General features: G+C 39.3%; 1 protein-coding gene across 2 annotated transcripts in view; it reads left to right on the top strand.

Moving 5' to 3' along the window:
• LOC136857412 (chromobox protein homolog 5) overlaps window positions 1–25388 on the top strand; it is a 133759-nt gene that overhangs the window by 25985 nt on the left and 82386 nt on the right. For both annotated transcript variants that reach the window (XM_068225175.1, XM_067136063.2), the window contains exon 2: window positions 2456–2755. In XM_068225175.1, coding sequence (XP_068081276.1) covers window positions 2456–2755 — 300 coding nt within the window. The remainder of the gene's footprint in view (window positions 1–2455; window positions 2756–25388) is intronic.

The raw sequence follows: 25388 nt of genomic DNA, 5'->3' as shown, positions 1-25388 counted from the left end.
GTCTGCCTTGCTCCTGCATCCACATCACGCACAGCTGTTCGCTTGCTCGCTGTCTCGTCCTGACAGATGTAAACACAGCGAGCGTGGAGTTTTCGGCGTGCGTGATAATGATAAGACATTGCTCTTAATAAATGCGGCATGTACTGTGTGTTCCTGATACAGTATACAGCGCTTATTTGAAGCAAACTTGCGTTGCAAGTTCATAGCAGCACTACTAGAATCACTCTTCATTGACCAGCATGCAAATTTGAATAATCATGATCTTTCAGATGTGCAAACACATCTGAATTTTTGTGCATCCAGCACAACTCCTTGGTGTTGGGATTTCATTTGCTGTCAGTGTATTTTGCATTATCAAAAACAATCAAGGATGCTTTCTGTACTTTATTTAAAAAGGACTTTGAGTACTATTTGAAAAAGTATCATATTTCATCTCATGGTAATAACCAATTTTCTTAAAACTTGGAAAGGAGACAACAATTCAGCACGAAGTTTCCTAGATGAACCTGCATGTAAAAGAATAATTCTGTCATCTTTACCCAGCGGGATCCTCATTGTTACCCTGACTGTGTCATCTTTCTAGCATTGTCACAGAATGGTTGGTGTTGACCGAAGTTTCATTCAGTCAAAATTCTCTCTTCAGAATCATACTTTAGTATATCTCAGGAACCTACATTGCCGAGTAGAAATGTCTGTGGTTTTTCTTTTTTCATTCATTAGAATTTTCCTACTGTTCTTATAATGGAAACTTAAAAGTTCTTGTGGGACTCCCTAAGTGTAGGTCTCCTACCTTGAGATATCTGAGCTTCTCTGAGAGATTTGTGTAGTTAAGTGATGGTTTCTTTGTGGCGTCGTTTAACGTCTTGTTGGAAAGAGTCGGTGTTCATAAATCTCTTTTCTATTCTGCGTTCTTTCCAGGTGTTTCCAAATCTGACTTTCCTGGTTGGGTTAATTTTAAACCATACCTGTCTTTTCCTATTTTAACTAGTGTTCTTGGTTACTCTAACTGCAGCTGCAGTTCTGTCTAGCACTATATTTACAGGAATAATCCTTCTCCCGTCCATAGTACTCGCGCTTAACAAATAAAATAACGTCCTGAGTTTGTTCCTTTATGTGACTGCCTTTATTAAAATACTTTCTCTGTTCACTTTCTACCTTTGATTTGAAAAAGATAGGCATATATACACAAATGATATCTAAAAATTAACTCTACAACTACGCTATTATTATATACATGCAGACGTCTTTAGAGAAGCTGATTATGATTAACTATTATGCATGAAACGGCTACTGTTCTACACACGGACGCACAAATACTAACAAAAAAAAAAAAAAAGGAACCTTCACCGTTAAGAAACTACTGGCGGAAGCTAGTAATCTAGCAGAACAACATTGTCTTAAGCTTTCCCTGTCTTCTCTTCTCTAACCTGCGCACATGTGTGGTCAGTTGCATACGATTGGTCACATTTGGGAGTTGTAATAGCAATGCTGCTAATGCTTTCTTCTCACTCCATCTTCATTACAGCTGTAGAACATTTGTTGAAGCAGCTGTCAATCTTCTTCTAGTTCTAGTTCTGCATGGACTGCAAAAATTCAACTATGGACTTTACTATGAAAAATGTAAATTAGTGAAATAGCAGTTATCTGAACTCGTACAGTAAATAAGTATTAGGCATAAAAGATTGGAAATTGTACACTCCAGTAACCTGTGCTTTCTGCAACATGTGAATAAGGCCGTAGCTCATATTTCCATGGGTAATTTAATTGTAATCTCTGATTGTTTTCTAAAGGACAGTGTATATACTTATCAGTTACAGAGGAATACGTTTCCTCTGGCATCATTCCTAAGAACAACTGATCGGTACTTTGGAGCTTGCCCCGTCTAGCGCTGCCTGCCAGGGCGCACTTGAACTCGAGGAGTCCTCGCACTTTTTTTTTATTAGTCATGGTATACCTAATCCAAGGTAAAAGCGGAGTACAAGGGGGAAAAAAAGTGCACAGGAAATATCATTTATATGGGTGGCTTCTGAACTATTTCCAAAAAATGTACCGCAATTACAGTATTGTTTGCAAATACAGATGTGTTGCTAAAATTTACAGTGGACTATGAAATTTGATATGAAGACATTTTTAAATATTCCAGAGCAATATAAATCTTTTCTTGTTTTATAAATCAGATTTGCTTGGCTGATTAATGGATTTGTAAATTGTGTCATTGTTTCTCATTGCTAAATATTGTATAGGCTTGTCATCAGGCATCACATAATATTCCATAATTAACATCCTGTGAATATGGTGGAATAAATTAGCAATATAAACTGCAACAATAAGTTCAGATCCTGGGATTGATTACAAAATTTAAAATATGACTATGTCCATCTGTTTCTTGTGATAGATTGCTTGGCGTAATGGTTTTTTTTATCTTTCAACGGTATAATTTCATTTTAATTTTCAGGTTGAAAAGGTAGTCGACAGTAAAATCGTCCGTGGTCAAACTCAGTACAAAATACGATGGAAGGGTTTCAGTCCAGAAAATGATACGTGGGAACCAGAGGAAGATCTGAACTGTCCTGAACTAATACAAGAATTTCTTAAATCACAACCTGAAGAGGCCAAGGGCAAAGATTCCAAAAATAAGAAACGTGGTGGTAAGACGAGTGCTGCTGAGCCAAAGAGCAAGAAGAAGAAGAAAGATTCAGAAGAAGAGACAGCTGAAGGTGAAGATGAAGAAGAGGATGAAGAGAAAGTGTATGAGGTGGGTATATTATCCTTAAATAAATAGCTGCCTTTCGTGCTATTTACTAGCATTGTACTAAGTGGGTGGTCGGGTAGTCATCATAACACAGTCATTAACTGTCAACAGTCTTTAACACTTTCAACACTATGCCCATACGGGATACGGGCACACTGTCTTCCAGGTTGTGGACTGCACCCGTATGCCATACAGGCATGATTTTCATGTGTTTATAGGCAGTTGCACATATCCCATATGGTTTCCGTCCCTTGTTTCGAGGTTGTAGTTTTATCAAGTGTCCTAGAATGCAGCAATTATCGGGGAGTTCAAATGGAAACGATAAAAAGGGTAGTTTCTCCTTGCCGTGACCTACCAAAGCACTCGATGTGCAGAGTGCAGCAAATATTTTGTGCTGTCAGCTGTGTTACTGTACAAACATGTCCTCATGCCGCCTCAATGGTAGTGATATCTTGGATATTGTATCGGAAGAATTGAGTTGAGAAATAGACGACACTGACGAAAAGACTGCTTAGGAACCAGATAACATATCAAGTGATAGTTCGGGGAAGATTTTTGTTATGTCACTTTTGAATTCAAGTTTTTAGCTGCAGTATTTTACTCCAAATACAAATGATGGAAATACTTCACCCCTCCAGAAAATTTGCCTATTTTTTAGTTTAGACGAAGAGACACAGGCTGATGATTCACCTGTACCACGGAAAGAAAGTAGATGATGGTGCAAGGTTGGACTGTCTATAGCCCAATATTTTAGGGCTACTATACCAAAACAATGTATGTTGTGTAAATTTTGTATTAGAAATGTAATTGTTTATTTGTGGCTTCACTAGCCACATTAAATGGTTCATTTTTATTATTTGAGCAGGCTTATTGGTATAACTTGAATGTAAAAGATTTTTCATAATTTTCTAAGGTTTTTCGTAAGACTAGTATCTATATATATATATAAAATAAGAGTTTTGTCTGTACATTGCTCAGAATTTGAAAATAATGGTATTTCTGCATCGGTCATGTCCATAGTAACAAGAAAATGCATTTTTTACTTTTCCGTAATTTCTGTCTGTCTGTCTGTATGTATGTATGTATGTACACGCATCACGAGAAAACGGTTGAAGGGAATTTAATGAAAATCGGTATGTGAAGTCGGGGGATGAGCCTCTACAATCTAGGCTATAAATCATTTTGCTCACGCTGAGTGAAATGGTAGTTTAGGGGAAGGTCTAAAATTGAATTCTCAACTATTTATGTTATTAGTGGTCTAATGAAAACCGGTATGTGAAGTCGGGGGATGAGCCTCTACAATCTAGGCTATAAATCATTTTACTCACGCTGAGTGAAATGGTAGTTTAGGGGAAGGCCTAAAATTGAATTCTCAACTATTTATGTTATTAGTGGTCGTATTTTAAAGAAAATGGGTATACAAAGTTGGGGAATAAGTTTCTACAATGTAGGCTATCAATAATTGTGTTCACGCTGAGAAAAATGGTAGTTTAGGGGAAGGCCTAAAATTTAATTCTCAAAAATTGTTATTAGTAGTCCTATCTTGATGAAAAACGGTATGCAAAGTCACGAAATAAGTCGCTATAGTCTAGGCTGTAAATTATTTTATTCACGCTGAGTGAAATGGTAGTTTAGGGGAAGGCCTAAAATGTAATTCTCAAATATTTCTTATTAGAGGTGTAATCGATGAATGCTACATAGCTAAGGTTATATAGTATTACATTTCCTATTATTCATGTCTTATACATTGTTACCGTACTGGCTATGATTACAAAGATATTCATGAATTTGGATTTTTGTTACTAAATCCATATCAGTGCCGAGTAACGGGAAAATGGGTAAACAGTATGTAATGAAAATCGGTATGTAAAGTCGGAGAATAAGAAACTACAGTTTATGGTATAAAATATTTTACAAATCACAGAGTCGAAAGAAAACTAAATGTGAAGGCCTACAATATAGAAAGCTCATAACATTGATCAACAATAACATTACATTGACCATTGTTTGTCGTGATGTGCTTTGTGTCTTCTGTTGCCCCTCATCACCGGTAGATAGGATTACTGCTGCGTACAGAGTATTTTTATTTGATTTACGTTGCACCGACATAGATAGGTTTTATGGCGACGATGGGATAGGAAAGGGCTAGGAGTGCCTTAGGCCTTAATTAAGGTACAGGTCCAGCATTTGACTGGTGTGAAAGTGGGAAACCACGGAATACCATCTTTAGCGCTGCCAACAATGGGGTTCGAATCCACTATCTCTCGGATGCAAGCTCACAGCTGTGCACCACTAACCACATGGTCAACTCGCCCAGTCGTACAGAGTGTAACAGCCTGTCTGAATGTTGATGGGAAGTAGCTGGGGAGTTAGATAACTTTCTTCTTTAGCATGCCATTCCCCTGGTTTATGAATTTTCTGATACTACTGGTATGTAACACACTGGATCATCATAGCATTCGGGCTATTCAATCCCTACTCTGAGGCAATGATTGGAATGAACAGTGTGCATATTTAGCGGAATAATGGCAGATGAGAGTCCATGGCAATCTGCGGCTTGGTCATCCCAGCTCTGGAACTTTGGACTATTAGACTGGCACCGCAATCTAACCGCAGCACTGTTCGTTAAACGTGATAAAACGTGCGTCTTTCCATTTGATCGAGTATTTTATATGATAGCATTTTTTTTGCTAGGGGCCTTACGTCGCACCGACACATATAGGTCTTAAGGCGACGATGGGATAGGAAAGGCCTAGGAGTTGGAAGGAAGCGGCCGTGGCCTTAATTAAGGTACAGCCCCATCATTTGCTTGGTGTGAAAATGGAAAACCACGGAAAACCATCTTCAGGGCTGCCGATAGTGAGATTCGAACCCACTATCTCCCGGATGCAAGCTCACAGCCGCGCGCCTCTACGCTCACGGCCAACTCGCCCGGTATGATAGCATTGCTTTTAATCGCTACATTCATACTTACGTTTTTGTAATGACCTATGTTGATTTCAGGTTAGGAAAACCACGAAGTCAGTCTTTCTGAGAATCCCGTAGCGAAACACGGGTACATCAGCTAGTAATTAAATAACTTTAGATATGTACTTCCTGATTAACATCTTCAATTTGGATGGCTAATACCTTCATATGATACAAAAATCAGGTATGTAGTATGTTTCGCCATTGTGTTATAATGTATTAAAATTCAGGGAAAAGACCCACTTCACTGCTAGGGTCCGTGTTAAAATATGGTAGTGTTAAAATTGTTTAGCATTTCTCTGCATCAATTGAACCAACTGTTTCTGTCTGCTTTGTTTAACTTTCTGTTATTGATAGAGGAAAGAATGGTAAATGTGGGAACATATCTGAGAATGGGCCTTCCAAGAAAAAGATGCAAAATTGTTTGTTCCAATATAGAGGTCAACTGAAGTTGGTTCACTCTTTCTCTGATGCATTTCATACAATTCAAGAATCCTTAGCTGCATAATTAGATAAAGAAATTAATTAAAAAATATTCTAAGGCCCGGTTTCACAGTTTGAGTTTAAGCCGAAGCTTTAGTAAGCCACGCACGCCGCTTAAGCAAGGCTTACTCTTTGGCTTAAACACTACGAGTTTCACAGTAGGGGGACCATGTCCAGCTTTACTAAGCTGAACATCTCCGAAGTTGGTAATGCTTGCGCATGCGCAGTGATTCAGTTCTCATCTTTGTTTACATCCGTTGCCTATGATTGATTGACTTGTAGGTTATACATCGTTTCTAGAGGGCAAACGGTTGGAAATAGGTATATACCATCGCGGACTTTTTTGTAGAGGTTTCTATGCTCTACAATTCGTACACTTACACTTGGGGTCTATCGTTGATGGTTCATGCAGCGTAAGCCAAGAAAGCAAGTGACCGACCGACATTTTTGTCTCTTGAGCCTCGAAATATATTTAGAAATATAAGTTATTTATTAATGTTATTGGTTTTACGTCCCACTAACTATGAATTTGAGCACCTTCACCACAGGACTGAGACAGGATCGAACCTGCCAAGTTGGGCTATAAGAGGGCCAGCGCTCTACCATCTGATCTGAATCCTTAGCTTAAACCTCAGTTTCATACAGCTTAAGCCAGTCACAGATAAGCTCGGCTTACCACTTGCACTCCCCACTGTGAAACTCGTCCAGAGTTTAAGCTCCCGCTTAAGCCCGATCCAAGGCTTAAGCGTATACTGTGAAACCGGGCCTAAGTCATAGCATACAGCATAAAACAAAATCCATCCATTGCCCTTAGTTCCAACCTGTGGTCCTTGCTTCTTTCATCATTACTGATATCTTGCCACCTTGGTACAACCCAATGATATCACCAGGACGAATAGGAATGAATAGTGTGACGACTCCTTCCGAATCAGATGTTAACAGACGTGTTCTCCGCCACCTGCAGTTCTGCTGTCGATGTAAAAACAAGTAGGCGTGCGTTTTGTCGACCTAAAGCGGAAGTGTGTAAACCTTTTCTGGTCATTTTCAGTAGTTGTGTATGCACCAGATATCTGGCGTTAACTTTATGTGAACTGGAAAGCGAAAAATATTATGCGTTTGAGAAGTAGGATGTATACTTCGGCATATGCTTCAAATTTTTATTGCATGTGAATTGCTGTGTCCCACTCTACAAGTCGGGTTATGATAAATATTGCAAGTAATCAGCTTCATTTTCCATATCAAAATCTAATCACTGAGATTTACAATATTAAAATTCTTCCACTGTTTTGATACTTTTTTATTTGCGTTTTAGCAAATTTTTATTTGTCAACAGTACATGTTTCGTTCCTACTAAGGAACATCCTCAGCTGTTATTAAAGCTTAGATGAATTGCTAAGATTTTAAACACGTTAATTTGCAGGTACATTGATTCTCTTAAAAACTACTAAAAATACCAATTAAATTGAATGATATTAAAAACAATGTAGGGGTTAGTGTGTTAATGATATGAGAACGGATGATTACATAGTTGGTCGGCTTAAAAAATATGTCTATTCATTTGAATAGTTGTTTAAAAAAAATTTCTTTTCAATTTAATGACTCAAATACAGCTGAAGAGACTTCCTTCAGATATAAAAAATAATTGTAATGCCATCTGTTGAGTTTTTAATATACTACCTTATGCTGGAAGGTACACAACTGGAAACAGTAGACCAATATAAATATCTTGGGTTCATCATTTCAAGTGATAACAGAATACAGCATGAGATTAACAACCGCATTCAAAAATCAGCTCAGTTTTACCATCAAGTTCGGAACCTCCTCTAGAACGAACAAGTTCCCTTAAGATCAAAGCAGATTCTATTCCAATCATACTTCACCCCCATAATAACATATGGCCTAGAAACCTGCACAACAACCCAACAAGTGGACAGCAAACTACAAGCCGCAGAAATGAAGTTCCTACGAACTATGGTACAGAAGACAAAAAGGGACAGGGTAAGGAATGAAAGAATAAGGGAGCAAGCTGGTGTGTACCCATCCCTGAATGAAAAAGTGACAAGGGCCCGTTTGAAATGGTTTGGCCATGTCAAACGAATGGACGATGGAAGGACAGCAAAACAATGGCTACACACAGTCGTGGCCGGAAAACGACCGGTAGGAAGACCTGGGAAGAGGTGGCTGGACCAAGTGAAAGAGGACATAGGAACAAGAGGAATTAGCTGGGATTTCGTCTTGAGAGAAGAGTGGTACATGGACAGACAGAAGTGGAGAGTGCTCGTAAACCACACCCGGGCAACTGGAGTGGAAAACTGATGATGATGATGATCTTTACCATCGATAAAGCAGGGCGCTGCGTTACCCCATTGATTCGACGGTTAGGTAAGCCGGCCACAGGCTTGCCCATCCCGCCGATTCGACGGTTAAGTAAGCCGGTGGGTTAATTTGTATAAAACACATATTGCACATAAGCAAAGCCATCGGTCAGTAAACAGAATGCACAGTCCTGAAACACCACAATTATGAATACACGGTTTCTTATCATTTATTTATATGATAAATTCCGAATTAAGGCTCGTCAATTCCCATTTAGAAATACAGGTTCAGAGTCGGCTGACGCCAACGCCGCGTAGTGAAGGAACATATTAACCAGCACAAGTTGTCACACTATATTTCTATTCGCCCTGCTATCACTATAATCCACTTCTGTTTACATTTACGGACAATTCTGAACCCAAATCTGCCACTGAGTCTATTAATTACTAATGTTATTCTGTGTACTGGTATACCGGTACTCATGGTTACTCACTAGTGTGGTACACTGGCCAGAGAGGAATGCTGGCAGGCAGCTATAATAAATAAGTACCTAATATTCGCAGCTTTGACTTCAACAACATTCTTAGTACTTGCCCAGGAACACAGTATTATGCATATTAGTTAACAACGCTGGTGTGAGCAGTGTTGAACACATCGAAGTGAGTCAACAAAAGTCCACTGCTGCAGCAGACGAGGTGTGTTATGTATAACATACCCAACCCCCAAAACAAAAAGCCCCTACAAGTTACGGGCCTTTACCATAGGATTACTCAAAGACCAAAAGATTCGACATGTAAGCGGCACAACAGACACGTGAAGAGGCTGTGCCAGTGTGTGGTAGTTGCGATTTCAAGCCATGTCTTCAAAGAAATGCCATGGCGTAATAGCCGTAATGGATCTTGGTCTACGAAGCGACTGCTGCTCAGTCCGAAGACCTGCAGATTACGCAGTGATGCATGGTCAGTGTGACAAACCCTCTTTGTCATTATTCTTGGTTTCTAGATGGGGGATATTGTGAGACAGCTATGATAGATAGGTAGATATACAGTATGTAATTATGATTTTTTCCAATACCAGTACTAAAATGAAAATAAGAAATGTCAGTTCATGTGCAGTATAAATGACTAGTTAATATAAATGCTGGGGTAAGATATTTTTAAAATTCATGTGTCTTAACGTTACCCGAGAAACACCATGGGGAGGTTCCCATATCTTGTCTCGCATGAAATCCAGGATGTGGAATTTTGATTATAGTGCCAGGCCCCATTGCCTGCTGCCAGTTAAAATTGATTTGGGGAGTTTTCGTTAGTGGCAGGCGCCCTTTCCTACTTCCAGCCACATTCCAATTCAGGAGTTTTCACTATAATGGTAGGCCCCTCCCTACTGCCAGTCACACTCTAGCTGTGGTGTTTACATTATAATGGCAGGTACCCTTGCCTACTGCCAATCATAATCGAGATGGGGAGTTTTGATGATGATAGCAGGCCCCCTTTCCTGCTGTCACTCACAATAAAGATGGGGTGCTCTCAATATAATGGCAGGCCCCCTTGCGTACAGCCGGTCAAAATTGACAGTTACAGTAGAGTTAGGGAGTTCACGTTATAATGGCAGATCATTCCTCTAATTACAATAGAGTTGGGGTGTTTTCATTATACTGACAGGCCTACTGCCAGCCTGTCGAATTAGATATTTTTCATTACCATGAAAAGCCAATTTTCCTACTGCCAGTCAGTCACGTTTGTGTGTTTATTATAATGGAAGATCATCTTTCCTACTGCCATTCACAGTCGAGTTGGGGAGTTTTGATTACAGTGGCAGTGCCTACAGCCAGTCACTATCAACTTGGGGAGTTTTCATTATAATGCCAGTAACAGCCTAGTTTGGGATTCTTCGTTATAATGGCAAGCCCTTTCTCTTACTGCCATACACAGTCGAGCTTGGGAGTTTTGATTATAATTAAAGACCCCCCTTGCCTAGTGCCAGTCACTACCAAGTTGGGGAGTTTCCATTATAACGACAGGCCTCCTTGCCTACTGCCAGTCACAGTTTAAGGATAGAAATAAATGGAACTCGATCTGAAGCAGTCTGTTCAAAAGTATAAAAATGAAAATAGACATGAACTATTAAGGTACTTCCAGGCATCATACAAACTTGTACTATACCCTATCTCAAATAACCTGGGAGATAAAGTGAATACTAAAAAATGTGGTAAATGCGGCGGTATTGTCTGCCTTTTGGGGCATTAAAAATACTTTGCATGTGTTGAGTAATGTTATTTCTGCGTAAAAGTTTTGTACGTCAAACAGATCCGTTTATTTTTACTTTTAAAAAGTTGTTTAAATTTATAATTGATATTCGTTCATTAAAAGTGCCTTTTGAGAGGGGCGATGCGTCAGCAGCGGAACAGCTATTGCAGTATTCAGTAGCGACTCATTTAGCTAACATGCAACCCATGTGCTTTCTGTTTACTGCTGTGTTCCGGGAGTTATTGGTAATCTGGAAGTTCAAGCAGGGACCTGTGAAGTGTGCCAGTTAAAAACGGTTGAGCGAAAGTCTGATCCCAAAATAAGCTGCATTTGTTAACTGTTTTCTTCAAAATTTTAAGTATCTTTGCAGTATTTAAAATTTTAATTCATCATTAATTGCAGACTAAATCATATGTCGACTGAAACTGTGTTAATAGGTCTGAGCAATAACGACAAACATGATGATTATCATAAACAGGGCAAAACGGGTCATATATTCATCAATACTACAAGAACGTTATTTTCAACACAACACCGAATCCGTGTCGTTTAAGTGGGAAGTAACTAGAGAGCACTAGCATTTTTCTTATACAGGTCGCCAGAAAATGTTCTCCGCAGCGCCTATGTGCTGCTGTTCATAACAGATGCTGGAAGTATTGTCCTTGTGTTTGAAGACAGATTTCAACACATCTACAGATATTGTTGAAGTTTCTTGCATAATGGACTGCACATAATTAATGATGTTCACTTTAAGTTCATCATTTGTTTTTCGTCTGTTAAAAGTGTAGCCTGCCTGTACCTGGTACATCGTGAACTGAGCCAGTCACACGAAATTTACTTATCAAATCTCGAACGGTATCCTGGTTTGGAAACTTTGAATTAGGAAACTGCACCTGAAATTTTAGTTTTACATTTTATGTAAACCGATCGCCTTTGCAGAAAACGTATTCCAACATAAAAGCTCAGTCTTCAGTAGTAAACATTACCGCTCGTATCCTGTTGCACTATTCAAATAATCTATCTGAACGATTTTGACAGCCCACATCTCACGTGTGGCCTTCTCTTTACTGCTGTCTGTTGACGTTGGCCTGTCGGCGAGTGAGCGAGACAGATATGACACCGTACTGCCAACTAAACTGCTGATGCTCCCTTACGCAGCAACACGTAGGCACTGTGGAGAACATTTCCTGGCACCCTGGCACACATCGTGACAAGACGTGAAACACAAATGTTTCCGGGATTGAACATAGCAAAACACACATCAGCACTATCGGTGTTGGAGCAGTTTTGATGTAAACAGTGTGATATTCTTTCCAACTTATCTCCGTCTGGTCTGCAAACTCAGCATCCCTCTCGGGTGTAAAGTTTTCTTTCACGTAGTCCACACACTTATTTGTGTAAGTAACAGTAGTTTCTATTATCTGCTCTGTAAATAAACACTGCCAGGAGTCAGGCTGTGATTGAGCTAGCCTTGCTTTTCCTATAACTCCGTGTAGATGTCGTAAGAGATCTTGCTTCCTGGTACAGACCCAATGGGATGGCAGCCCCATGCACCATTTGCCTTGTCTTTCCTTTCATAATAGCACTGGCCTCTAATGCTACTTGTTCATCAGCATCATCTCTGCCATCTTCTTGTTCTGTTTCCAAGTCACCATCTCTTTGATTCCAGAAGATCATCAGTGTTTGTGTCTCTCTAGTCTTCAAAATTCTTGTGTAATGCATTGTCATCATCATCCAGCCTTGGACAGCCTCCAGATCTGCTCTGTCTCAGTTAAAATGTTCTTTCCTACTGGCCATAATGGATAGTAAATCTAAAATAAACGGAAATTGGTACGTAAGTAGTCGCAGTGTGCCTGTGAAGTACCAGGCTTATGCTGCACTATGTGCTTACATGGGAAATGACATCAAATTTAGAGTAAGCAAAGAATTGAACTACTTACATAACAGTAATTGTTTGCATCTCTTTGAAACACAAATCGCTATGGGAACAGTTGCAGTGATCTACCAGATCAGATAAAACCCTTCCTGCTTAAGAGCGAGCGGACACAGACTACCTGTCACTTGACTAACGAATGTGGCAGGGAGCGAGGCTAGTTAAAGGATGAGAACGGTAGGTCCGTGTAATGGAGTGGTATGAAATTGATTTAATTTATATTGGTCCGTATTGTTGATAGACTACTTTTAACAGGATGGGCAGGTCCACCTACTTAATACCATATGTTATTGTTTATTATACATCGGGATGGCTATCTTCAGCCCAGATACACCGTTTGAGGAAGATATAACATGCATACACACTCAACTTAATCTCATATATGCTCACATATAGGCTCTTTGCGTTTGAGAGAAATGCACTGCTGCGTGTGGCGAACATTGTAAGTTATTGTTTGCCGCTCTGCTGTAGTCTCATCTTTTGTTACAATGGCTGACTTCATAATAATAATATCAGTGGGACTTCAGAGTGTTTTATATGACAGCTATCAGCCTAATTCTTCCAATCTTGCAGAAAGTGGTCATATTTACAAGAAAAACAGTTTGCATGAACTAACATTAGAGTAGACAGTTGTTTTGGCCTATTTTCAATACAACGTGTTAGCGAAGGTAAATGCTGCTAGGGTGGCGATTAATTGTTCCTGTAAATGCTCTCCGTGAGAGAAATGTAAGCATATTTCAGTTGTTAATTATGCAGTTCATTCAGAACTAATTGACCCTCTGAATGTCTTGTCAAGAAGGAAGCCACACCTTCCATTGTCATCTCGGTTAAATGTAACTTAAAAAGCTTTTCAGTCTGTCGAACGAACCATTTCCATGTAAATATTATACTCTTAACATTCCTGTAGGCCTAAATAGAACCCTATTGAACAAGGAATATAAATGCGCGCTACAAAGAACGAAATATGTTGTTGGACCAATTGAAATTCCTGAATTTGAAACTGCATGTTCATTATCAAAACTTAGCATGAGGAGAAAAAATCAAAATCCCTCAAAGTTGCCAGTGAATTGTTATTTACATTATGTTTCTGTATTTAGAATACCAATGATGAAGTCCATGTCCGTAGTGTAATGATTAGCGTTATTAGCCACCATCCTCAGGTTCCCAGTTTGATTGCTGATACTGCCAGAAATGTAAGATTGGCATTAGGGTGTTATGTGGTTGAAGTGGTATATGCAGGTCATTTCCACTAGGGCTGTGCCTGAAAATGAAATGCAGTATTTCTGTGAGCTATTGTTATTGTGTAATGTAGGCCTATTTCTGTAATTAAATTTCTAAAATGAAATGGCATATGGCTTTTAGTGCCAGGAGTGTCCAACAACATGTTCGGCTCACTAGGTGCAGGTCTTTTTTCAATTTGAGGCCTATAGGCGACCTGTGTGGTGTGATGAGGATGAAGTGATAATGAAGGCGACACATACACCCAGCTCCCGTGCCAGCGGAATCAACCAATTATGGTTAAAATTCCCGATCCTGTTGGGAATCAAACCCCGGGACCCCTGTGACCAAAGGCCAGTATGCTAACCATTTAGCCATGGACCCGGACATTATATTTCTATATACTGCATTTTAAAATTACTTACTTGAGGTCGTGACTGAATACTATAAAGTTTCACACGTTGCTCTGTATTGAAATTTGGTATAATAATTTGTTTGTAATTGTTAACTTATTTGTAAAAAAATTAAAATAAGTTTCATAAACAGTTATTTTAAGTAAAAACCGATTTACTTCTTGCTCTGTATTACAGTATCTATTAATGCAGCCAACAGTAAGCACATAGTTCTGTTGGAACGTTACGGCATTAAAAAATAAAAATCTGAAGGTAGTACTATAAAAGGATTGAATAAATGCATGTGAACATCGCCGGTACTCCAGTTCCATACGGTCAATTGTTGATGAACATTTAAGTAGTTCTCGTGGTATGTACCCACAGCAGCATATTGCTATGTGCACGGAGCCTATATTATGTCTACAACTATTTACATTCATTAACTTTAAAGTCCATGTAATATGATGTATTTGCACATAAGTTACGTCTTTAAATTCCCCTTGGATTAATATTGTATCTGTATAAAACACTGTTTTGATTCTTTAAAAAAATTCAGAATATGAACATTCCAATTGACAAAGTACTACAACAGTTCAAAATATTTCTCTTGATATTAATTTGAACATAATTGGTGTGTTGTTGCTTGTAATATTTATAAAATATGGGTACATTTGATCTTAATACAATGTGGACCCGTCCCGAGAAAACTAGTGTTTGCCTGGCCGATCATTGCGGACCGGTCCCGAGTTATCTCGTGTTAGCAGCAGACTGAAGTTTAGTGCTATCCTTTGAGATATACTGGAACTATTTTGAGGTCAAGGGTGATAAAACTCTGTTATGTATAGTTCTACACAATCGATTATTCTTCATATAATAGCTTTTCTTTGCATTTCCTGACAACATGTTTACTAAGTTTGAAGAGCCATGCAAGATGGCAGCGTGCAGGGATCGCACGTGTTTAGACAGGGATGAAATTATTCGTGAATTATGTGCAGATACAGGCTCCAAATGTCCTAGTGATGCTGAATATTTACAGTTCAATGATGAAATATCTTCTAATGGAAATGTTTCAAGTGTTGACGAGCATATAACCTTATCTTCAAAGTATGGAACACAACGTGGCGCAGAACGAGTCTGATAATTGTGTTTCGGGTGTAAATATTCTAAATATTGTAAATAATGTAGTGTTTTCTGACAACTGGGTTATGGACAACAGTGAAGCTACGCTAGAAGATTTTGAAGGTGCTCCTGGTACAAAGGTATGGCGTAATAAATCCGGAAACATAGGACAAGTAGCAGGACTTAGGTTTGGTGAGGATTCTTTTCAGTATGTGGCTGAGCAGACAAACTTATACTATGAGCAGAATTCACATTCTCATAACATATCCCCTAAAACACTAAAGTGGACTAATTTCACTAGCAGGGAAATTTAAAAAATGCTTTGGGTATATTGATAGGGCAGGTGAAGAAATCGCATCTGAAAAATTACTGGCCAACTGATCCCCTAATAGAAAATCCCATATTTCCAAAAACTATGAGCCGGCCCCGTGGTGTAGGGGTAGCGTGCCTGCCTCTTACCCGGAGGCCCCAGGTTCGATTCCCGTTAATGTCAGGGGTTTTTACCTGGACCTGAGGGCTGGTTCGAGGTCCACTCAGCCTACGTGATTAGAATTGAGGAGCTTTCTGACTGTGAGGTAGCGGCCCCGGTCTAGGAAGCCAAGAATAACGGCTGAGAGGATTCGTCGTGCTGATCACACGACACCTCGTAATCTACAGGCCTTCGGGCTGAGCAGCGGTCGCTTGGTAGGCCAAGGGCTGTAGTGCCATGGGATTTGGTTTGGTTTGGTTTGGTTTATGAGCCGAAATAGATTTCAGCAAATACTTGCCTACCTGCATGTCAATGACTATTCCGGAAGGTCAACAGAAAAACAAATACAGTAGTCCTTCAAAGGCTAGTGAAGTTCTGACAGTTTATTTGAATGCATGCACTCCAGTTTGGAAGTAGTTAGAAAGTGGCCAGGAACAGGGCAGTGCATGGGATGAAGGGCACTCGGTCTGCAATGTGTTAAAATACATTTTGTTGCATCTTTCCCAATCTTATCCTCTTCCTATCCCACATTTCCATATGATCTGCCTGTACCAGTGTGACGTAAAACAAATAGCAAATATTTGCTACCTGTGGTGAACACTTGAAGAGCATGGTGTATGAAATGAATTCATGTGCCGTACAAATACTGAAAGTCATTCAAACCATTAATGTCGCTTCCTTCTATCAGGTGTACTTCTACGTAAGACTTTCACGGTTGTGTAATGCAGTAGGAGGGGGCTACTTGACTCATCATCTAGGATGATACGCGATTCAAACTCTTCACTTTTGTATCTGGTTCAGATGTTGGAATTATAGAAAAATGTTTTACAATACTTGAAGTAGCACAGATGAGAGATCCTTCCCCGATGCTTACTGGGAATGTACCACTCCAAAAGGTATTCTTTCACATATGAATGAATTAAAACTGAATGTACGAAATGTGGCCATTTTCTTTTTCGTATTGGGAAGCTGTGATCGGTTGGGATGAAGGATGAAGACTTGTTCATATTGTGTGGTAGAACTCACATGATGTGCGGCCAAAGGGTTGCCACATTCGGTGAAAATAATAATTGGGTGACAATTCACGTGTAATTGTCCAGGCCAATCTCTGTGAGGAGACAGTGGCTGCTTTGGACCGCACTCCCTTCGAGAGGCTCTTTGCTATTAGTACCTTGGCAGCTGTAGCCTATTTTTCTCATCTTTTTCATTCATCTTTCTTGTTATTCAGTAGTTGTGTTTAATGCGACTGTTGACAAGCCTGTTCAGTGCATTGTGAGGTGCGTCATGGTGGATCTCTCACCTATACTTCACAAACTAGCAACCTAAATTTTACCTTTATGTATTATCTATTTGGTTGTCTGGCTCGTTGGCCTAAGGGTCATCAAAGTTGCCTTCAGTTCAACTATAATTGACCCTGGGTTCAATTCCCAGCCGGATCGGAGATTTTCATCTTAAATGGTTTATTCCCTTATTTCTGGGGCTGCATGTTTGTATTGTTCCCAACATTCCCGCGACTCTCACACAACACTATCCTTGGCCACATTAACACACAGTTTCTTATAAATGGCAAACACTGCCCCTGCCATTGGATGGTTTGCCTTACACAGGTTGCACCAGGCTATTATTATTATTATTATTATTATTATTATTATTATTATTATTATTATTATTATTATCCTAAAAGACCTTTCCATATTGACTATTGAAGGTGATGAACCTTAATTGGAACAAGTTCCGAATTATAACTATGGTTGTTAACCACAGAGGTGGTTGTTGTGTGTTTGGTCCACAAGAGCTATTTTATTTCACTCGAGACTGCCAGCAGAAAAAGCTTATTGATAGCAGCAGTGAGTTGCACATACTTCGTAAAATAGTGGAATTAATAGACACAAAAGAACTAAAATTAAAACTATGGAAATTAAAGGAAAAGGGAACACAACAGAAGTTCCAAGAAAAACTAAAAAAAAGAATTTGTAAAGGACAGGTTGGCAGTGATAAAGAGGAATGGTGATGTGTGCAGAAGTTACATGTTGTTGAGTATCAGGGAAAAAGGAAAAGGAGACACTCTGGTGGAATAACAAGTAAGGAATGTGGTGAAAGAAAATCGAAAAGCTTGGAGGAGCTAGATAGGAGGCAGAAATTCAGAGGGTAGGCAAAAGTATCATGAAGCAAAGAAACATGTCAGAAGATTTTACAGGAGGAGGAACAGAATTGCTGGGAAAACGAACCTTGCAAGTGACTGTTAAAGGAAGTAAGAAAATGTTGGTTTTTTTTCTTCTTTACGTCGCACCAACTCGGATAGGTCTTTTGGCGACGATGAGGGAGGAAGGGGCTAGGAGTGGGAAGGAAGCGGCCGTGGCCTTAATTAAGGTACAGCCCCAGCATTTGCCTGGTGTGAAAATGGGAAACCACGGAAAACCATCTTCAGGGCTGCTGACAGTGGGGTTCGAACCCACGATCTCCCGAATACTGGATACTGGCCGCACTTAAGCGACTGCAGCTATCGAGCTCGGTAGAAAATATTGTATGGATTGGTCAAAGCAAATTAAACTTTGTAAGAACAGGTATAGGACAAATTTTGACACAAAAAGAGGATATTCTTCAGCTACGGGAGGAGTATTTTGCTAAATTAATATCAAATTCAAAGGACTGGAGGAGGAATATGAAGAAATGGTGGAAGGAAACCAAAATGAAGATATAACAATGTTGGAAATAGGAGCTATAACGAAGATGAAAAGTGGCAAAGCATCAGGGGTGGATGAGGGGCTACAAAGATAAGGCAGCAGGGCCGGTAGGGTTACATTGGATATATAGATTATTTCAATTGATATGGGAGAAAAAATAAGTACCAGTATTCAAGAAGGGTGATAAGAAAGAATGTAGCAACTAAAGGGAATCGCCCTCATTTCAAATGTAGCAAAGATCTTTGAGAGGATACTGTATTTACGCAAATAATCCCCACATATTTTTTAAAAAAATTTGAGGCAAAAAATTGGGGTGCAGGTTTTATTTGCGTCAAGGTCGCCAACATGTTCCTGGCTCACCTAGTTTTCGATGTTCAGACTTTTAATTCTAAACTGCCTTTACATTTTTAAAAATAGTATTTTACAGAGTAATTTAAATTCAAAATTTCTCTGCATCACGATAGAACGTGTCTTCCGGAATGTGCAGCTGTAGCTTTCAGCAATTTCACTCACTTCGGTGCGTCTGTAGTGTGTTTAATAGTTGAAGTTCGAGTGAAATTCCAAATCTTTTTTATTCAGCGTTTTAACAAACAACGCCACAATATCACGTAGCAGGTAGTGTACGGAGAAGCAGAATACGCGAAAACTGGCGGTGGTGACGGTGAAAAAGCGTAGCTCATAATTATAATAAATTCGTACACACCAAACAATATTGTCAGTGCCGATGAAACTGCATTTTTTTTATGCTGAACCCAAACGGACGGCAATGCAGACAGAAGCGAAAAACTTCCTCCTCTCATCATAGGAAAGTTTGATTAGCCACAATGTTTTAAGTGCGTCGGGACACTTTCCGGACAAGTACAAGGAATCTAAAAATGCAAATGGTATAGTAAACAAAAAAAACAAAGCACTTGCGAGTAGCAGGGGAGCCAGCATAATTTGTCCTCTTCCTTGAATCGTGTTTTCTTCTCCTGTTGCGTAAGGTCATGTTTGCCACTGATTCATCCAAGTGCATTATTTGAATACTGGTAATGTAAATGCACCTTCTTGGAAACATTTTGGAAATAGGGTTTTTTTCATGGCATTTGAAAGGTTTGAAATGTGAATCAAGGTGATTGCATGAATTAATGAGTCTTAGAATACTTTGTTACGTGGCAAGGGTTGGCATTACGAGAGAACTTGAGAAGTGCCATGGCGGGAAATCGTACAAGGAGAGTCAACTGTACTGTAGTTAAATGCAAATGGAAGCAAGAGAGATATTCTACAGGCATAGTCTACTTATAAACTTCCCTTTTATTATATATAAGACTGGTGGCTGGATGTAATGCGCGAGCGAAGTCTATCAAATACAAAGAACAAGGAAAGTTCAGTAAACAACGATGTTTTAAGGGCATCGGACACTTTCCATGCAAGTACAAGGCAATGCATACAGTACAGTAATCCAATGAATAAAGCACTTGCACAGGGGAGCCAGCATAGATTTATCCTCGCCTGTGAAAAATTCTTTTTCTTTCGTTGCATGAGGTTATAAGTGCCAGTGAATTATCCACGTGCATTTGGCCTATTTGAATGCTGTAAATGCACCTTGTTGGATGCATTTTGGAAATAGTTTTAAACTGTGAATCAATGTTAAATGCCTTGTAGTAATGGGTGTGAGAATATTTTGTGATGCGGTGAGGGTTGGCATTTCTTAATTACAAGTTGGCGATTACTTCGAGATCAAGTAATTTGAAGTCTTCTGAACGCAGAAATCGGACTTCGAATTAACAAGGTTTTACTGTATTGCAAAATTAACATCCGAATGTGCCAGTGTGTCTGTTTCAAGTGTTTACATTGCACGAAAAGAATTATCCACCGCCGGTCGTGTTACTATCCGAGTAAAGAGAGACCGCGTGTGAGAAGTGTTTTAGACATAGAGTGTGACGAATTTGTAATTTAGGAAAGGATTCTAGTGATGCAAGAGACAACGAACGATCAACAGTGAATCAAGCCTATTGTAATTTCAGATTAATGAAATATCTGTCGCGTAAGTGATAATGATATTTTGATCATCACAGGCAAAGGAGCTATATCTGTAAATCTACATGTTCATATTTGCGTAAAGACCTCGTGGAGTGATATTAAATGTTTGTTTATGCCTACGTTACTCTTTCGATGGAAGGCATTTTAGTTCATTTCATTTTTTAACATGAGCCTTCCTAAAATTAGTGTGTGGAAATTATTCGCATAAATACGGTATTAGGGGGGAAGACTGAAGATGAAAGTAGAAAAAGAAATGCAGGAAAAGCAATGTGAATTTAGAAGAAACAGATACATTTTTGATCTAATTTTTACGTTAAGGCAGTTGGAGAAAAGATGGGAGTTCAGGAAGGATTTAGTGGTGACGTTGCCATTTATGGATATTGGGAAGGCATAGTGTACCAAGGGACCTTGTCTGGGATGCATTGATATAAAAGAAGATAGGCAGAGCAGAAGTACAAATGATCAAAGCCTTGTATGAAAAGTATGTAAATAGTGCGAAGATCAAGATAGGGAGAAGGAACTGGTTTCATTGTATAGAAGCAGGACCTCAACAAGGAAGTGTGTTATTCTCTCCACTCTTCATCACAGTCATAGGTGGTCCACAAGAGTGTACAACAAAAATTGGGAAGCAAAGAGACAAAAGGCCTTACTCTTTGGAAACGCTAGTAAAATGGGAAATGCATGGAATCGGGAGATAAAGGAGTATGGAATGAATATAAGCGTGGAAAAGAGTAAGACTGTAGTAATGCCGAGAGGTAGTAGAGAAGAAAGAGGGAATATTGAAGTAAATGGAAGACAGTTACAAGTTGTGAAAAGCTTCAAATATTTGGGGAGTATACTTGCAGAAGATGGGAAATTAAACAAATACATTGGAAAGAGAATCCAAAAAGCCAATTGGTTTGATCAATGTGTGAGAGGTATAGTGTGGAACTGGGACCTTCCAGAGAAATGCAAGAAAATTCTCTACTCATTGTATTACATGCAAGTTTTGATATACATGGTGGGCACATGGACATCAACAAAACATGATGAAATTGACATTGAATCAAAGCAGCTGATAATTGGGAAGACATGAAGGGCTAAAATCAGAGAGAGAATTGGTTCCCTGAACTGCATGACAAAATAAACCAGTAAGCTGAAATGGTATGGACACAAGATGAGAATGGAAGAGGATAGCATTCAAAAGCAAGTATTTATGGAGAAAATAATGGGAAGGTCCAGAAGGTGGTATATGGATATGGTGAAGGAGAGTATAGGAAAGAGAAGAAATATTAAGGGAGGGAGTGTTGGAGGGGGGAGAGAGAGAGTATTGTGGAGGTCCTTGATTTACAACCTTACACAGAGACTAGAAACTGAAAATGAAGAAAACGGACGCACAGCTTGAAATAACTTACGCTAGTGAAACCATTTTTAAAACTACTAATACAGATGAAATAGACAAAATACTTTACACAGAAAGAATAATTGCAAAGTGTATAAATAAACAATATCAAGTTAATGGACAGTGGAGAATAGCATCAAATAAAACATTTTATAAGGAAATTCAACTGGTATTGAGTAGGATGCGATGATTTAACCTTCCATCGGTTGCCTGCGTATCAGAATGATACCAGCCTGCTTTTTTCTCGTGTCATTGTTGTGCTAGGCAACAGAGGCCCTAACAGTACCTTCTTGTTTCCTCCTCCATTTCCAGCCAGTCATATCCCAGCCTTCGTACAGTCACACTGTCAGCTACTCAGAGCATATCAGATTGATACATTGCAACCTACGGCACAACATTTATTCATAAATCTGTTTCTGTTTTCGTGAATTTTACATCTGGTTATTAACAAAAAATGAAATGGCGTATGGCTTATAGTGCCAGGAGTGTCTGAGGACATGTGCAGGCCTTGCTATTTGGTGTCTGTAGGTGACCTACGCATCATGATGAGGATGAAATGATAATGAAGACAACACACACACCCCCAGGGATATTAACCAATGGTGATTAAATTTCCAAACCCTGCCGGAAATCGAACCCGGGACTCCTGTGACCAAAGGCCAGCACTCTATCCATTTAGCCATGGAACTGGAACATCTGGTTATGATATGATGGCACAGTAGCAAACATATAATCTGGAAGATCCTAGGGATAAAGAAGCTGTTCAGAAACTAATGGTAGATGAAGAGGCGCGATGTTCTGCGCTGGAAGGTTTTGAAGACGATGTGGACACGTACGCGTAAGATACGCCGGGTGAACCGAGAATAAGCTATTCTGAGTCTGAAGAAAGTGGCAGTGATCAAGAAAGTGATCTGAACGACAATTTGTTTTATTTTGGAAAAGACAAAATGACAACCTGGCTAAAAGTATCTCGTCAAAAGAAGTGTCGCACACATACACAGAACATCACCACCCGCTTGCCATGTGTCATTCATGATGCACGACAAGCTAAGTTACCTATAGAATGCTGGAGTAACTTGTTTTCTGACAAAATGCTTCAGAGCATTGTTGAGCACAGACAATGAATCTCAGGGGGTTCAAGCTTATTAGGAGATGCCTTCGTTTTGACGGTCCCAGCAACCGACTCGAAAGGAAAGCCATTGATAACATAGCTCAAATTCGAGAACTTTTCAAGGCTTTTGTTGACAGTTGCAAAAATAGTTACTCTTTTGGACAGTGTGGACCATTGATGAAAAGTTTTGTGGATGGTGGCGTTTCAAGCAATTTATTCTTTCGAAGCCGGCAAAGTACAGTGTAAAAATATGTCATGTACAATGCAGCCGTCTCTTTACACTTACAGTCTTCAGATATATGCTGGAAAACAGCCCGAAGGACCTTATTAATAGAGCAACAAACCGGTGGATGTTGTTAAGAGATTAGCACAACCAATTCACGGGACTGGGCGAAATATAACTTGCTGATAACTGGTTTTCGGATGTGAAATTGGTTACAGAGTTGAAGGAAAATAGGATCTCACTTGTAGGAACCATGAAGAAAAATAAGGGGGAGCTCCTACTCGATTTCTTGAATGTGAAGAAACGACCTGTGAACTTGGGGATATGTGGCTTTGGGGAGAGTTGTAAGATTGTGTCCTATGTGCCAAGAAAAAATCTAAATGTTGTTATATCCTCTCAACACTTCAGTTATGCCATAGATGAAGGATCAGGTGAATCTTCCAAACCAGTGATGATTACCATATTATAATAGCACAAAATCAGGAGTCGACGTAGTGGACAAACTCGGTGCTGAGTACGACGCTGCCAGAAATGTGCTGGTGGCCAATGGGTTTTTTTTGGCTATGCTGAACATCGCAGGGATCAATGCACAAGTTATTTGGATTATAAATATGTGGCGCAGACTGTTCCTTCGACGGCGTGGTCACGAACTACTACTACTACTACCCCGGCTGCAGTGACGAAGGCTTCAGACTCAATGTATCACTCGCTCTCTTTCTGAAGAACTTAAAGAGGTTCAGACCACCTGAAGAACAATCAGAAGAAGCTGGAATATCGATGGAAGAAAATGCTGGTGTCGCAACAAAGCGTCATCACTGCATTGTGTGCTACAAATCGTAGAAAACCAGACTGACCGAGACTGTTCATAAATCTTGTAAACGGTATGTCTGTGGGGAACATGCGACAGCAGTCTGCAGTGTGTGTTACCCTCTCAACTTCAAAACACGCAAGACAGTTTGAGTGAAGAGTCTGCATAGAGGATAGAGTGTGACAAACAGAAAAGGACTAATTCAGCAAGTACTCTGGCAACTGAACTGAATACTGTAAAAAAATTATCACTTTGCAGCATTATTTTGATATATGGTTTATTCCAAATTCAATGTGTGGTTTAGTTTTGTTGAAGATTTAGTTTGTAGTTCCTTTTTTTTTTTTTTTTTTTTACTCTTGGTTATTTATTACTTGCGTTGTATGATGTTTACAGAAAACTGTATTTTAGAAATAAGTAATAAATAAATGATTGCACTGAAAAATACAGAAAACAAACCATCGCAGAATTGAAAATGGCATATACTGGGTTAAACTACCCTATTGCAGAACCTATGTATCAGACTGATAGATTGCGACCGATGCTGTCGCTCATCTTTTCACAAAATGTGTTATGATAAAGGAAATGTGTGTTACGCAAGTCCAAAATTACGGGTAGTATTGATATGTGGTAGGTACCTGAAAGGAAACATGATATGCCATATCTCCAGAACAGCTGCCACAAGAAGATGACAGTGCTTAAGCCATAGCTGGGCTTCTTGTTTGAATGTATCGTTCTTATGCCCTGTGGCCGTTTTGCGCAACATTAACATTGCGGTGGATGGTTAAATCAATTTTTTTTTTTTTGTAAAAAATATATGATTTAAATCAGTTGGCTTACTTATTCTCAATTTATTACCTGTTTTCCATTGTTCAAAATAATATAGAACTCAATATTATTGGTCTACCGGAAACGCATGCATATAAAACTATCATCGAGGAGAGACGGAAAAAAGCCGACGAGATACCCCAAGAAATAATGGAGACTGATGCAATGAAGTCAGAAATTTGGAAGGGACCGAATTTCAAGCTTCGACATCTATATACATGATTCGCTGTCCACGGGTTTCGTGGAAGGATCTGCCAGAATGAGGCACTCCATGAACCCAAGGAGGATTGCGTCTGCAAGAAATGCAATAATCCATGCTCTAAGTACCATTTAGTGGAATGTCTGAACAGACCTGAATTTCTAATCACAGAAATAACAGAGTGGTGAAAAACTTGATTGTACACATTGTATTTAATAAATTAATTATTAAAATCAGTTT

The sequence above is a fragment of the Anabrus simplex genome, chromosome 1 (genome assembly GCF_040414725.1).
Source record: "Anabrus simplex isolate iqAnaSimp1 chromosome 1, ASM4041472v1, whole genome shotgun sequence".
NCBI classification, from domain to species: domain Eukaryota; kingdom Metazoa; phylum Arthropoda; class Insecta; order Orthoptera; family Tettigoniidae; genus Anabrus; species Anabrus simplex.
This window is presented reverse-complemented; position numbering and strand designations above follow the sequence as displayed.